This window comes from Pseudopipra pipra, chromosome 9 (assembly GCF_036250125.1).
Source record: "Pseudopipra pipra isolate bDixPip1 chromosome 9, bDixPip1.hap1, whole genome shotgun sequence".
Classification (NCBI taxonomy): Eukaryota; Metazoa; Chordata; class Aves; order Passeriformes; family Pipridae; genus Pseudopipra; species Pseudopipra pipra.
In genome coordinates this window covers 19,720,210-19,736,197 of record NC_087557.1, presented here as the reverse complement: position 1 = coordinate 19,736,197, position 15,988 = coordinate 19,720,210, and the positions used below count along the sequence as shown (strand labels likewise).

The window sequence follows — 15,988 nt, the reverse complement described above, 5'->3', positions numbered from 1 at the left end:
GGAATTAGGAAGAAATTTGTGAGTATGTTAAGGGAGAGAAATTATTTAGATAAGGGTAAGGGTTATACATAATCACATGAAATTACCAGCAGAAAAAGTAAACCAGGAAGTTTGATTTTTAATAATTCAGTAAGCAAATGCGACATGTAGCTCTGCTGGGCTGCACAACAGCTCAGCACAGGATGGCACAGAGGCCTCTTTAATGGGAGCATTTGGAAGGTGACACCACACTGTGGAAGAAGGGCAGGTAAAGTTGTTCCAAACATGTGCTGAGTGAGTTTTCTGAGAGGTGCTGCACTATCTGGGGCTTCCTTATGTCTGGTTGTGTGGCAGATGCATTCGTTGATTACAATAATCATTATACCTATGAAAACTGAGTTGACTTCATTAGCCAAACGAAATGTAACACGTAGACCAAAGAACCATCACCACCCTGTGGAAATGCTGTGTGCACTTCCAGTCTCTCAAAAATACTCTGCAAACATTTCCCTTCCCTCCTTCACTCAGTCACTGCCCCTGAAAGTCACACCACGAGCCTGGAAATGTCCACAAGCCTGACTTTACGCCCAAAGTTTGGCCTTCTGATGTCACCGATGGTGATCCTAGGCACAAGTACACCTGGAGCTTAGCTAACACATGGAATTAGGAATTACTCGACATACAGAATTAGACCCTCAGATTGTGAAATCCTTGGATATAAATAGTCTTTTCTCATGTTTGTTAAAGCAGATGGCAAACTGCACACTGGACAGGGCAGACTTTTATTGAGATGAACAGCCTTGGTTGTGGCACTGGACTTGTGATCTGCGCAAATGTGCTTTTGTATCACGCGCAAGAAACCTGGAGGAACTTGACTCCTGCCCTCGGAGTTTATTCCAGTCTGTTATTGATTCAAGGTCCAAACACTCAGAGATTTCACTCTGTCTCATTACAACCACGAGTTTCATTGTCCAGCACCTTCCATCTCCTGGTGAAGTGACTCCTCAGCTGATGACTCAAACCGGCAGCGTAACACGGACTTAATGAAACATTATTAATCAACCAAGCAGTTCCATGACTTCTGGGCACCACCCACCTGGATAAGGCTCTTGTTGTCTCATACAAAAGAACCTTTGTAGTCCTGAGTGTCTATTAACTGCAGTGACTTCAGGCAATGTTTGCTAAGTGGAGCTAAAATTCATATCACAGAGCTCTGGTCAGGAAATCCAGCGACACTGAGTGAGAATGCAGTAGCTCTGGAGATCCCACAGGCCAAGGAAACAGATCTTTAGGTCAATATATACCTTGGGAATCTGAACCTTGGCTCTTGGGTGATGGATTTGCGGGAATATGTGGATATTTCACTCATAATTTGGTGAAATTCTGTTTGTAAGAGAAAAGCAAAACATGTACAGCGCGCATGTCTATGACTGTTGGAAGAGACATAATTCCTGCCATAATTCATATGAATATGACCTATATGTCATATTGATAATAATGAATTCACACAGCAGTGTAAAAAAACATCCAAAAATATTGCAAGATTGCAAAGAAGTGTGTGATTTTGTGGTGGTTTAGTTTGCTTTAGTACTCAGCAGGCAGCACAGTGCCACGCTCGGGGGAGGCAGCAGGGGTTTGTCCTGGGGAACTTCAGCTTTGGAGCGCTCAAATTTGCGGTAACTCTCCCCAAGACCCAGGTCTGGGCATGGTTCAAAGTCAGTTATGAAACTAATCCTATAAAATATCTTATGTGAATAACTTAGAAACATTTTATAACAGTTTTCCAGTGGAATAAACAACTGTGATTTAGCTTCAGAGGATTAAAAAATTAACACCACTGCTTAAAAAGTGTGACTGGCACATGGAGTTCTTTATTTTCAAGATAAAAGATGAATCTTTAAAAGATTCCCAACCTTTTGGGAAATCACAGAGCATCATAGTTGGACTTGGATTATTCTTGTGGGTCCCAAAGAGAGATGTGAAAAATCCAAGCCCTTTTATGGAGCAAATAAAAGAGCAATTTTCAGAGCCAGATGAATTTGTGAAATACTGAAGCCACTGAATATGTAAGGACAAGACATTGGTAATTCACAGCAAGTGAAACCAAAACAAACTATTGGGGCATTTCATATAAACAGGATGATTGTGTATCCCACGGACAGTTGTTTGGATACAAGACTGAGAGTAGATTTAAACTATTTCATTGTTTTTCTTAAAAGAAATGAAAATGCAGTTGTCTTTATAGGTTAAACATGGGACTGGGATTTATTTTGATACACTTCCAGAGGTAACAAAATGTGTTTTAGCACCTTGCATTAGTTTGACTGTCAGAGATTTTTTCTTGAAAACAAATTATATAGTTAGCCAGGTTAAAAAAAAAAAAAAAAAAAAAGAAAAAAAAGAAAAAAGAAAAAAGTCTTAGGTAGAAAGAGGCCTTTCTAAAGAGTGTTATGGAGCTGTGATGGATCTGGAGCTACAAACATATTGACTCCTGACTGTCCTCAGACTGAGTCACTCATAGAGTTTATACATAAAGGTTTTCTGTCAGCAACGTATAAACAGGTCCTGGAGGGGCCAGTTTTAAAGAGCAGAATGGACTAATCTATAGCATTTTCCCACATTCCATCTTTTTTTTGATCTGTAGTGATCTGTCCCAGCTGCTATCACAGCACCTTTGCTGCCTTATCAGCTTCGGTGATAACTATTATTTATTGCCTCTCCACAGATGCGCTGGTAAAGCTTTTTAGCTGGGGTCTGACGGGGACTACAAGCGAAACGCTTGATTTACGACCGCGAAAAGCGCGGGACGGCAGCGAGAGGCCCTTTGACGCCATGTCGGGACCGAGCCCGGCGCGGGACCGGCCCAAGGCCCTTCAGGGCGGGCGTAGCCGCCGCCTCTGATTGGCTGAGCCGGCTGGGGGGGGCGCGACCACAGCGGGACCGATCCACCGCGCGCCAGCGAAGGGGGGGCCGGGTTGTCCCCTCGGAATGGTACAGCCCGAGCCCGAGAGCCCTTTGGCCGGGCCGTTACCAGCGCCCGCGCGCGCTCAGCCAGGGCCCCCGGCGGGCTGTCCGTCGCGCTGCCTGATGCAGCGGCGGGCGTGCCGCGCCCCTCTTGGCGGCGCGCTGCCACCGAGGCGCCTTCGGTGTCACTGCCAGCTCCCTGCGCACACCGCTCCGCCGCTCCGCGCGGCTTCTCGCTGCTGTGCTCGCCCTGCGGCGCGCTCCCTCTCCGGCGTTCTCGCGGGGCGGGCGGCGCGGGGGGGGTGGTTGGTGCGGGGGAGGGGGCGCGGCGCGAGGCGGGGCGCGCGCGGGGCGCCGGGGGGGGGCGGGGGGGGTCCTCGCGGGCGCGCGGAAAAAAACGCGCCAAGTTTGCGGGCGCGCGGCCCGCGGTCTCCATGGCAACGGCGAGCGGGAGCGGGGCCGCGATGTAGCGGTGAGTGAGTGAGGGAGGGACGGGGAGGGACGGGAGCGAGGGGGGGGAGCGGCCGCGCCGCCCGCCCGGGGCCCGCCGGCCGCGGGGGGACATGCGGGGGGCGCGGGGGGGCGGCCCGAGCCCGGGGCGGAGGGCGGCGGGGGGGGGCCCCGCGGCGAGTAAATGGCGCCTGGTGTGCGCGTGTGTGTGTGTGTGCGCGCCAGGTGTGAGCGCCACGGCCGCGCCCCGCACCAGCCATGCCCGGCGTCCTGCCCGCCGACACCGCCAGGGCCAGCCCCAGCAAGAAGAACAGGCTGTCGCTGAAGCTTTTCCAGAAGAAGGAGGCGAAGAGAGCGCTGGATTTTACCGAGGCGCAGGAAAATGAGCAGAAGGGCGCGGAGTTCAGAGGCGCCGAGATGTGAGTCCCGCGCGGGAGAAGTTTGTTTTGTGGCGATGTTGTGTCGGTCCGGTGTTGCTCCGTCCTCCACTCGACTCGGTTTCGTGTTCTTATATAAATATGTGCTGCAGCGCGCGCTAAATTAAATTAACGTGCGCTTAAGCCTGAATTAACGTGCGCTTAGGAATGAATTAACGTGCGTTCAAATTAAGTTAACCCCCGACCCAACTTAATCGAACTGAACAAACTAATCTCGATAACTGATTTTTTATAACTGTTTGAATAAAATAAGTTTGCGACGCTGTGGGATGTTTAGTTGGCGCAAACTTTAGGGATCATTTGAATAAGCGACTCTCTTTTAAAACTAAATAATCGCTATAACCAGTTTCTACAACTGTCTTAAGGAAACAACTTTGCCACACCGTGGATGTCTTAGTTGGCACCAACTTTATGATCACTTCAAGAAGTTGCTTTGTTTCGAGTTAATATAAGTAGTTACTCTGCTGCTGAGCTATTTATATTATTATTTATATTAAAATGTAACTTTTTGCGAGATGAGTCTTAATGAAAAGATGTTGGATTTTAAAGGCTGTTTCTGCTGCAAGGAAATGAATTTGTTGTGGTGCTGTCTGTCATTCACTGGGGCTTTTCAAGCCCTGAGCAAATCCATCAACCCATTTCTTTGCTAATGGGGGGATTTAAGTGGGAAAAAGCAAAGTTGCTTGATTGTGGTCAGTTGGAGTCTTTAAAATTTGGTTCTGTTGTGTCAGTACAGTGCATTAATCACATATCAGTGATTAATAATAATGATAATCAGTGTATTATGTGTCAGGTTCATTGGTTTCTTTTAATTTTGTTTTTCTATTTTTATTCTTTTGCTTTGTATCCAGAAATTATATGACTCTGGAGCAGGGCACAGGGATAGAAAACATGTTCTAGACACGTTTTTCTACCTTAGGAATGAACAAAGAATGTACAAAAGTATTTAAAAGTGAACTTTTTTTTGTTCCTTAAACTGGTCTCCTGATATTATTTGAAAAGTAAGTGTTGGGACTAACAGCAGATTTGACTGATTTTTGTAAAATTGTTTCTTTTTGGCTGCTGTTATAGCTGAGGAGTTTGTGTTTGAGTGCCCAGAGTGAATATAGATACTCTCAGACACACTTTGATGTGATTTTGAGCTGTGTATCTTAGTGATGAATTATGTCAGGTGGCTCTGAGATGGGAGGTGAAGGAATCCTTTTCTAAAGCTGTTTCTTACTCCCTGTTTTCTCTGTTTCACAGTGACCAGGTTGTTCCTGCAGCACAGCCTCCCTCCCTTGTCAGCTGTGAGAAAAAAGACAACATGTTGCCTTTTGTGGGCTTGAACAACCTGGGGAACACCTGTTACCTGAACAGTGTCCTGCAGGTGAGGGCATGGTCAAGGGGGACCTCAAAAAGGGGATTTTTTTGGTTAAGTACAAGTGGGTGAGATTTGTAGTTTGATATTCCATGGATGTCTGGGTGTAGTATGAAGAGAATCTAATTACAGTGGGGGGGGAAATGCTGCTGCAGGAAATGTGTGCACTGTAGGTTGTCCTGATTGGGTAGTTCTTCAGTTTCCATACTTGGGGCTCCTCCCTGCTGTGAAAAATCCTGGATCTTTGTGTGCTGTGCACAGCCTGGGGAGATGCAGAGCTGGCTGGATCATAAATGTGGATTTCTATGTAACCTTTTACTCAGGTTATTCTCCTCTTTTCAACTGTTGCTTTCAGGTATTATATTTCTGTCCTGGTTTTAAAACTGGAGTAAAACATTTATATAACATCATTTCAAAGAAGAAAGAATCTTTGAAGGATGAAGGAGAACAAAAGGCAGAAAAGGTAACAAATCTCCCCATGTTCTTTACTTATAACTTTGCAAGTAAGGCTGCATGCAGGAAGTTTAGTGAAAATCTAACTGATTTCTTCTGTTCTTAACAAATTTTTCAGCATTGTTTTCTACAGTGCTACTTCAGGTAAAGATATATTTGAGTTGTTTTGAACTTGTGTTCAAACATGAGTGTTCAGAGGATCTGTAAACTTGTAAGCCCAAGTCTTAAACAAGAAATTTGAGAAGATATCTCACCATGCATTTGACATTAAGATAATTATGATACAGTACTTTGAGTGGATGGAAATCGGAGTTTCGGCAAGGATGGTTTCAGGATTTAAAATAATGGCTAATTTGGCTTTTATGTTTGTTTTCCACTTTGAAAAGAACAATAAATATATTGTCTGAAACCCACCTGCTTCCCATGGCACACAAAAAAACCTGTCCAATATCTGTTAGAAAACTAAGGGAGGGCAGGAGATAAAAGTTTAACTTGTTACAGACAAAACTGCAAGTGTTTTTGTTCTTTTTACATTGTTATTGCAGGGAAGTTGTAAAGAAGATCCCCTGGCAAGTTACGAGCTCATCTGCAGCTTGCACTCCTTGATTCTGTCAGTTGAGCAGCTTCAAGCCAGTTTTCTTCTAAACCCAGAAAAGTACACAGATGAACTTGCTACTCAGCCCCGAAGGCTCCTGAACACCCTCAGGTACAAATCACCCTAAGTGTTGGCAGGGTTTGCTCCTGACTTTTCCAGGTTGTTGCCATTGCACAGTTTCAGAGGCTGGTGGAAGGTAGATGGTCTCAAATTTGGTGTGGCCTTATAGGAAGTAAATTTTTCGTGCTTATTGTTACCTCCATGATGTCAGAAACCTGAAGTAAATTTTAACTTTGTAAGAGTGTCATTTAAATGCAGAAGAGGGTTTAAAACAGTGCTTAGCCTTAGGTACAGAAGTGTCATAGACCTTTGGAATGGTTTAGGTTGGGAGGGATCTTAAAGATCATCCAGTTCTACCCCCTGCCATGGGCAGGGACACCTTCCACCATCACAGGTTGTTCCAAGCCCCATCCAACCTGGCCTTGAACATTTCCAGGGATGGTGAAGGATTCTCTTTGACCTGAGAAGCTGCACCACTGGGTTGCAATTCAGTGAGTGTTTAAATGCCTAAGGCTGAACTTTCCCATGACTCTGTGACAGAGAGGACTCCTCTCTAGGCCTGGACAGGACCCTCCATGACTTCCGTCTAACTCCCTAATTTAAATCTCAAATCATGTTACCCGGTTAGCAAAGAATAACTAATCCTCATTGCTCTGCTTGTTTCTTTTCCCTAGAGAGCTGAACCCCATGTATGAAGGGTACCTGCAGCACGATGCCCAGGAAGTCCTACAGTGTATCCTGGGAAACATCCAGGAAACATGTCAGCTGCTGAAGAAGGAAGAGTTGAACAAACTGCCCATGGAGGAGCCTTCAGCTAAACTGGAGGAAAAACTCAACCCAATCCCTGAGAGCAACGGGACCGGCAGCGCTGCCGAGGAGGAGGATCCCACTCCGAGCAGCCATGATGGAGACGCGGCCGAGGACAAGCTGCTCAAGGGACACGGGAAAAGGAAAAGTGACACCGAGGGCGGCAACGCCAAGAAAAAATCCAAAGTGTCAAAAGAGCACACTGCAGCAGAGGAAAATCAAAGGCAGACCAGGTCAAAGAGGAAAGCGACGGGGGAGAAGTTGGAAACCCAAAGCGACGCCATCGCCAAGTGCTCCGGGGACAGCGAGAGCGCGAAGCCCACGCAGAAAAAGTCACGGCTTAGGTTAAACTGGTTAAAATCCCCATGCAAACAGCCCAGCATTCTGTCCAAATTTTATAGTCTAGGAAAATTAACTACAAACCTGGGATCCAAAGACCCAGGAAAAGAATATGACTGTGAGCTCGAAGAGTCATCTACCAAGTGCGAAAATGGTGACAGTAAAGAAGAATATCATGAACCAGCATCTCCTGTGGAAAACCACCATGAAAAGGGAACTGAAAAAGAACCAAAAAAGGAAGGTTGGTGCACAAGTGATGGGCTTAAAATTAGTATGATTAAGAAAGTACAATGCGTGGGAAGTCAGTCTTCAGACTGCACAGCCTGCAGAGCTCTAAACACAAAATTAGATTTTCAGGAATTGAAGAAGATTTTTAGGAACAAGAATTTATTTTTATACATGTTTGTAATTTTTTTTTTTATAACTTGACCTGTTTAGCTTAGATCTCGAGGTATTCCTCTAACATTCTGTAATCATTGTACCATATATATGTATAAAAAAAAAAAGGCATAACATTGCCAGGTTTGTATTATCACTAATTTTTGTCATCCATAGACATAGCAGATGGATTCAAGATTTAAAGGAAGATGCTGGTCAGAAGCAAACAGAATCAAACTCCATTGGCCATGGCTTTGTGCCCAAGTTTACAAACAATATTATCTCCTTCCCTCCCTATTCCTTAGTTTTGTCCCATATTCCCAATGTTCCCAAGAACTAGGAAGGACACAGGATGTATTACATATTCTAAGTGGCTGGCAGGTATGGATTTTTTGTCAATGAAACAAGGTATCTGTTGAGAGAAGGGGCTCAGTATGAATTCAGTACTTAACAATTTGGAACTTTCTGACCCACCCACCAATTTTATAAAAAATTGAAGGAATGCAGAATCTTTGAGATCTGCATTTCTTCAGCATATCTGACCAAAACTGGCCAACAAATTTAGAAAGCATTGGAGGAGAACACTGAGAATAAATAGAAACCAGCCAAACCCACACATGTGACGCTCCTTGAGGAGGCTGATAGTCCATACTAAGAAGTCAGTGCATTGGTGACAAATATTCCAGAATGCCACACTTAAAGTATAAAACAAGCACTCAATCTTAAAACAGAAATTAAAGTTTGAGGGCCAAGAGACAGAGGCTCCGTATTTACTTACTAGTAGATGATACTCTGAAAACTGCACGATACGTAGTTTGGTTTTAATTCCTATGTGGGATCCCTAAAAGGCCATGGTCATTTTCCACGGATAGCCGAAGGTAGTCTTTGGAATAAAGTGCAGCTTGCTCAGTGATGTGACATGTACTTTCTCTAGGTACAGAACTGGCTGTCTTTGAACTGGTGGAGAAACTGTTCCAGGGCCAGTTAGTGCTGAGGACAAGGTGTTTGGAATGTGAGTGCTTTACTGAAAGGAGAGAAGATTTTCAGGACATCAGTGTTCCAGTGCAAGAAGATGAACTTTCTAAAGCTGAAGAGAGTTCTGAAAGTAAGTAATTGTCTCAGAAAGGGGTGTGAGGTGTTTCTGCCTCAGCCAGCCATGGGGAAGGACAGTGCTGTGGTTATCAAGGAACATGGCTCCTGTTTGTGCTGACTAAAATTAGAGGCTCTTATCTCCTATCCTGATTAACTTTAGACTTTGGAAACACCGTTGACAGATCCAGATAATATTAAAATTGTTTCGAATCTTAACACATAGCATGCACTGCTTACAGTCCTTCACTTTGGTACATGTTTTTCTGCTTATAAATAAGTATTTTCTTTGATGTAGGTCTTCCCGTTCTTCCTGGATAAGGAATTTTTCTGCTTTTTTTTCTTAAAAGAAATATTTGCACTTTTTCCTCAAAAATTAAAAGACAACCCAGCTTTTTTTGTTAATTACTCTAAAATTTTTTTTAGTGTATTAGATTGTTGTTGCCTTAGTAGCATTTGTTTTATCTTTGTCAATGTTAATTCTCTGGTCTCTTTCACAAATTTTATTGATCTATTCATAGTTTTTAGGTATTATAAAAAGTAAGCATGATAATACTAAATTTTGAAATGGAGACTTTTAATTTTAGTTCCCATGGAATTAATTTGGAGCAGCTTTTACTGCCTTTACTCCCCATTTTGGTGAAGGACTCAGAGTAAAATGTGTGGGGAAATGTTAATGTGTAAAATGCTGCTGTCAGTGTAGGTGATCCTGTCAGCAGTGTGAGGGTGGCAGGGGAGGCAAAACGTAAGAAGTGAAAGGGAACTTTCTAGTTATTTTGGATGTTTGCCCTAATAAGTGAAATTCATGGACCCAGTTTCCACAGAATTATTCTGTGTTATCTGAAACAAGCTTTGGGAAAACCTTAGATTTAAAGTAAGAGATACTTTCATCCCTTCCTGAAATGCTCCAAATACATCTATTTCACACATACTGAGTGTTCTTTACAGTGTTGTCGTTTTTGAGCCTGTCTTGACATGTTTTGTTTTGTTGTTGTTCTGGTGGGACCCATTGGAAATGTAAATATTGGTCTATCTGTGAATGTAACGATTCTCTTTTCTAGTTTCTCCAGAGCCAAAAACAGAAACGAAGACGCTGAAATGGGCAATTTCACAGTTTGCCTCAGTGGAAAGGATTGTGGGAGAGGACAAATATTTCTGTGAGAACTGCCATCACTACACGGAAGCCGAGCGCAGCCTTTTATTCGATAAAATGCCCGAAGTTATAACAATTCACTTGAAGTGCTTTGCTGCCAGTGGCTTGGAGTGAGTATGCATTGACTGTGTTATGAAACAGTGTCCTGGAGGAAGGGAAATCTTATCACAGGAGTTGAAAATGCTTTGTAACTTTGCCAAAAGCACATTTCCAGATTGAAATGAACTTAAATCGTTGGGATGCAGCCCCTGATTTCATAAAGGCTTTTTGTTCTTACGAGCAGTGGCAGAAATTACCTGCAGGAAAACTGACTTTTAGGAGACTTCTTGACAAAAATTTTTTAGCTGTACTCTTTAAAAACAGCCTGATTTATTGATCTTTCTTAAAACTTTGTTTACTTTAAATATCACCTGTCCCTGTGAGTTTAGAGGCCGCTTTAAGTACTTTAACAGAACAAGTAATTAGAACAAATATAAATTTTATGGTCACAGCCAGTCTCTACTTGAATGTAAGTACTAAAAAAATGAATGTGAGTGGGGAATAATAATAATCAGGAGTTAAACATTTTAAAGAGCTAACACTCATTACCCAAAATTGATCAATTCCTTAAAAAATACCGTTAGTACAAATTTTTTGCAATTTTTACAATACAAATTTTAGTACTCTACCTGAATGTGAGCACTAAAATCTGTGGGGGAAAACTCAGCAGGTAAATATTTTAAAGAGCTAACACACCAAAAAATTGATATATTAATTTAAAAATACAGTAATATCAGCCTCACTAATGTTCAACTACTGAGAAATCAGTGTTTGATGTTATAATTTTTGTAATCCTTATGTTTTGAAAGAGGTTGTGAGTGGTTTTGTTTGGGGTTTTTTTCATACTTAAGAATTGGGATGGGAGGAAAAACCAAAGAAAAACCCATCCCTACAGTACTGCACGTACATAAATCAGTGTCATGACAATTTATACTCAGCATTTTGCAGTAAACTCCATTTCTCCACTGAGATTTAAATACTGAAAAATGACAGAAAGCGTCATCAGGAGAAACTTCTTAGAACTATAAAATATTCCCCCAGATCTTTTAGGAAATTGGCACACCATTTATTGCAGCCTCTGAGCCTTTGGATGGGCAGTAAGTTTTCTAGGCACAAATTAGTTTGGCCTTTTATCCCCAAGTTCCCTGTGTGCTGCATTTCCCCCTCACTTGGCTTTAGACATTCAGAGCCACCTCACCAGCAGGAAGCCTCATGCATGATGTCTGCCATGGAATTTAGTTTATAATAGTTGTGTCACCAATATTTTAGATAAAAATACCACATCTGAGTTGTCAGATGATTTGTCAGAGGGTGCTCTCTAAGCAAGTGCTGGTAACTGTGGTCAGTTTAAGATTTGTGAAATATCCAGTGCTGAGGATGATATTGTTACGTTTTTACAGGTAGTTTGCTAAGATTGTTAAAGGTACATTTCTCAGTCTGCCGGTTTGTAGTATTTTTTTAGGAATATCCAGGTTTCTGACAAAGTAGAAGGGAAGCTTCCTCTGTCTCTGCAATGCCTTTTCGTACAAATCCAGGATCGTAACATACAAAATTGTCTTTTCATTGATGTCCATCATATTTGACTTAAATATTGACTTCATATATATAGACTTAATATATATTGACTTAAAGTTGCACACTTAAAAATAGCCCTTGATGTGGGATGGAATCCTGGTATGATTATAGGCTATTGAAAAAAATACAACCTGAAAGGAAACCTGATTATTATCTTCCATTTGCTCCTCTATTTCCTATCTTTTTGTTTCCATGGGGAAGCACTTTCAGGTTAAGCAGCCATCTCCTGAGCCACTCACCTCTTCTGCCTTGGCAACCTTGAGCTCCAAAATACTCAGACCAATATCCAGGTCAGAGTGAATCCAGTCTGTTGTGGTTTTCCTCCTGTGTCCTCAGTCATGCCAGACATTTTCTGCCAAGGGCTGGCAACCAGAGATTAAGGAAGTCAGAGTGGAAAAATCAGTGTGCAACTGGAGTCAGTGATGAAGCTGAAACTGCGTAGAAGAGTCCCCTGGGTTTTGACTTGAATTTTTTATCTTGGACAAAACCATGTCATTGCTAAAAGTAGTAACAAACTGTTTTACTGGCTTCAAACTTACTTAAATTTTTAAACTAAGATTCTTCATACAACTTCCCTTAGCCCCCATAAAAATTTGGAAATGTTGTCTGCTCAGTTGTGCTCTACTGAGTTCTCTGATGACTGAGTTGTAAATAAATGAAGAGAAACGAAGGGTAATGTAAATATTTGCAGTTAATAGGGACTTTATTCATGTTTTCTAGATGCTGGTTTGCAAAGTGTTTGTTTTAAAATAAAGCAGCCAGTGTGAAAATCTACTTGCCTGGGGATGAGTAATTCTCTTTGGCAAGAGTGTGTGTTGTGTGTGGAAAAATCATAGGCCATGTGTGCTCAGGCTGTGAAGCTCTGAAGGAGAAATGTGTAACTGGTGATACGTAATTAAGCATTTCCACTATAGAAATTTAGCAGTTGGTGAGAAAATCAGCTTTTTGTTTTGTGAAATTCTGTACAGTGGGTAAGGTTAATTTATAGCCTCAAAAGATGTAGCTGCAGAAATCAGGTTTGCTCTGTGTGAAGTGCATCAGTCAGAGCAGGCAGAGTACTTGGCATACAATTTTTCTGTCTTCAGATTCTTATCATTAAGAAGAACAAAAAGCTAATAGGAAAAGATTTCCTCTCTTATTTCCTCCTCTCCAAATCTTTGATGCTGGATCTCATTCAGAAGAAAGGCAGACCCTGCTTTTTACTGTTTTGTGTGAATATGATTGTCACAGTGTGCTTGAGTGGAACTGGGTTTCTGATCTGGAGTATCAGCAAGCAGTTTATCTGTTTCTTGACTGTCTTCTGAATATTTCTGGCTACTAACAATAGGGATTTTCAGAAGATTTAAGTTTTATTATTTCTGATTATATGCTCTTTGTGTTCCTTTTGGTGGAATCAAATGTTTATGGTAAGCTTAGGTCTAAAGTGAGATTTCAGTTAATGAGAGTGACTGAGGATCTGTGGGTGTGTGTAAATGTGTTTATCAGGGTTTATGGCTGTGAACACGAGTGAAATGATGAGAAGCAGAATCAAAACTAAACACAGGAAAACAGGAGTCTGTTACTGCAGTTATGCCATAGCTACAATTTCCTTGGATTCAAGATAGTTTTTCTTACAATAATAGCAGTGAGCTTTTTGTAACCTTAGTTTTACAGGGCTTGCCTGTATTCCCCTGGATTTTTCCCTACAACACCCTGAAAGTTGAGCAAGAACTGAATCATCACTGGAATCTATTAGGACATCATAACCTATCACTAAATAAAGAGGTTAATTAATTTGTGCTGATGCAATATATTACTCATCAAGATCAGAATCATTCGGTAATATTTTTTTTTCAAACTCTGTAGAAGATCCTTGTAATGAAAGGACTTAAACTTTTCTCATGGTAAATTTGTGCACTATGAACAAAATGCTGAGTATTTCTGGAATACCAAATGCTTTTCCAAGTAAATCAGCCAGAGAATTGCTTGAAAAAAATGGAATACCACAGGACAGGCAATGAGGAATCTCTGGTAGCAAGTGTTGGTAAGTTTACTCATCACTGAGGGGATCTGAGAAAAACCACTCAGATTTTCTATGTGATACTAAAGCTACTTGAAAGTAAAATAGATTTGTATTTATTCAGCAAATGACTCTTTCAGGAGGGGAAAAAACTCCAACCCTCCTTATTTCAGCCTTGGCTGTTGAGGTTTTTATTTTGCTTTTTAAGCAGAGTGGTGTCTGGGGGAGTGCAGGTGTTTGTGCATGGATAGAAGCAGGAATGATAACAATTAGCCTAATTATTTTTATCACCACTATTTAAAAATTAATTTAGTTGATACTTTAGAAAAAGGGAGTCTCTTAAATTATTAAAATTTACAGTTCCTAGGCTGTAAAATTTACCATTATACAGTCATAAAAGTGCCTTTACTGACCAGGGGTGCCTGGGACAGATGTTGGTGATAGAAAGTGAGAAGGGAGAAGCTTCTCCTGATCACATGTGGAAAATAACAGGTGGGCCTATGGGCCTAAAGTGGTGTTTATTGGGAAAGGGTTTAACTTGTGTCTCCCTTGTGAAGGTTTGACTGCTACGGGGGCCTGTCCAAGATCAACACTCCGCTGCTGACGCCACTCAAGCTGTCCCTGGAGGAGTGGAGCACCAGGCCCACCAACGACACCTATGGATTATTTGCTGTGGTCATGCACAGCGGCATCACCATCAGCAGTGGACACTACACAGCCTCTGTCAAGATCACAGATCTCAGCAGCCTGGAGCTGGACAGGGGCACCTTCATGGCCAACCCCACGTACGCCGTGCTCAAACCGGAGCCGCTCAACGAGGAGGAGGCCAGAGCTGTGACCGACGACTACGATGACGGAGAGGTCTCCTTCAGGGTCAACGGTGCTGCCCAGCCAGGGAAGGTCCTTAGCAAGAAGAACATGGAAGCTGTGGGACTGCTTGGGGGGCAGAAGAGCAAGTCTGACTGTGACCTGTACCCCAACAAACCAGCCAACCCCGAGAAGTTCCTCAGCGTGGTCACGGAGAGCAGGAGCCCCGAGCGCAGCACAGGGAATGCTGAGCATGGCACAGAGCACAGCGAGGCCAACGGGGTGGGAGCCAGCGGGCTGGAAAACAAGGCTCTGTATGTGCTCCAGAGCCTCAAGGAATACGAGGGCAAGTGGCTGCTCTTCGATGACTCCGAAGTAAAGGTTACAGAAGAAAAGGACTTTCTGAATTCTCTTTCTCCGACGTCATCATCTACATCGACTCCTTACCTACTGTTTTATAAGAAAATTGTAGAGTGATACTGTATTTTGACTGTAAATATTCAGGATTTGCATACACCTCTTGGTCTGATTTGCATCCAAACTACCTGGAAGAAACGGCTGTTTTGTTTTTTGAAGCTACTGATTCTTCATGTTTTTGGTCTTTTTCTTCAGTGTAAAGTGGCTCAACTTGAATTAACAAAACAGGACATAGAACTTGACTCACACCTTAATTTTCTGCTGGAGAATAGTGCTGCAACCTTTTAGAAATACCAGTTTGTATAGATCCTAAACAAATCCTACAGCACCCAGTAGTGGTTTTAACGCAGCTCTAGGTCTCAGACATGCCTATTGTATTATTAGCTTTTTTTTTTTTAATAAAATTTATTTGTATTCATACCCCAGAGTAAATGTATATTAACTAGCAAATTTCACCAGAAGTTGTGTATTTTTGTAACTTGGGAAGTAACACTTCATATTTAGTCTTTGGGTAACCGACATGGTTTATTCTCCTGATCCTTTTCCTTCCTGCTTTGTGCAACTTAGAGCACAAGGAAAATGGTCTTGGAACCTTGTTTAGTGCATTGGAGGGACCTGAACTTCATAGAAATGCTTGACTGGTCTAATTTGCATCTTGTTGCATAGGTGTTAAAGGGCAAAGTGTAAATAGGTGTGATTAATATGTCGACACAGGGGCAGAGTGTAGTGTAATTAAAATAATTTTGTACTTTGAAGAGTGGAGCCCTCTAATCTGCATATGTGTCTGGGTGGGTTTGGAACTTAGTGGTGACCTTACAACAGTTAATTTGTACCTGAGCTCACTGCAAAATAGGAAAACGAAAGCATTTGGCTTTGATGCTTTGTTAAGAATGTATATATGAAATAAAAAACTTATGATACGCATCTGAGACAACCAGATCAGACTGTTGTGTTGGGGGGGAAGACAAAGTGGAAGTGATTTGGGAACAGTTATAAAAAGGGTGGGAAATTATCTTAAAGAAATGGAAGATTTTAAAACTAACATTCTGTGGGGTTTTTTTAACTGATTCTTGTACAGCAGATCCTC

The 15,988-nt window shown here is 42.2% G+C and overlaps 2 protein-coding genes across 2 annotated transcripts; one reads left to right on the top strand and one right to left on the bottom strand.

Moving 5' to 3' along the window:
• Positions 1-1,830: 1,830 nt before the first annotated feature.
• LOC135419029 (atherin-like) lies at positions 1,831-3,913 on the bottom strand. Its single transcript, XM_064665037.1, has 2 exons — positions 3,619-3,913; positions 1,831-3,415 (listed from the first exon to the last, which is right to left on the bottom strand). Exon 2 carries the CDS (start codon positions 3,377-3,379, stop codon positions 2,744-2,746), a length of 636 nt encoding a protein of 211 aa, XP_064521107.1. The 5' UTR covers positions 3,380-3,415; positions 3,619-3,913; the 3' UTR covers positions 1,831-2,743.
• USP1 (ubiquitin specific peptidase 1) lies at positions 3,652-15,825 on the top strand. The gene is made up of 8 exons (XM_064665034.1): positions 3,652-3,812; positions 5,076-5,199; positions 5,546-5,653; positions 6,189-6,349; positions 6,973-7,685; positions 8,757-8,927; positions 9,973-10,174; positions 14,235-15,825. Exons 1-8 carry the CDS (start codon positions 3,652-3,654, stop codon positions 14,959-14,961), a joined length of 2,367 nt encoding a protein of 788 aa, XP_064521104.1. The 3' UTR covers positions 14,962-15,825.
• Positions 15,826-15,988: the final 163 nt, after the last annotated feature.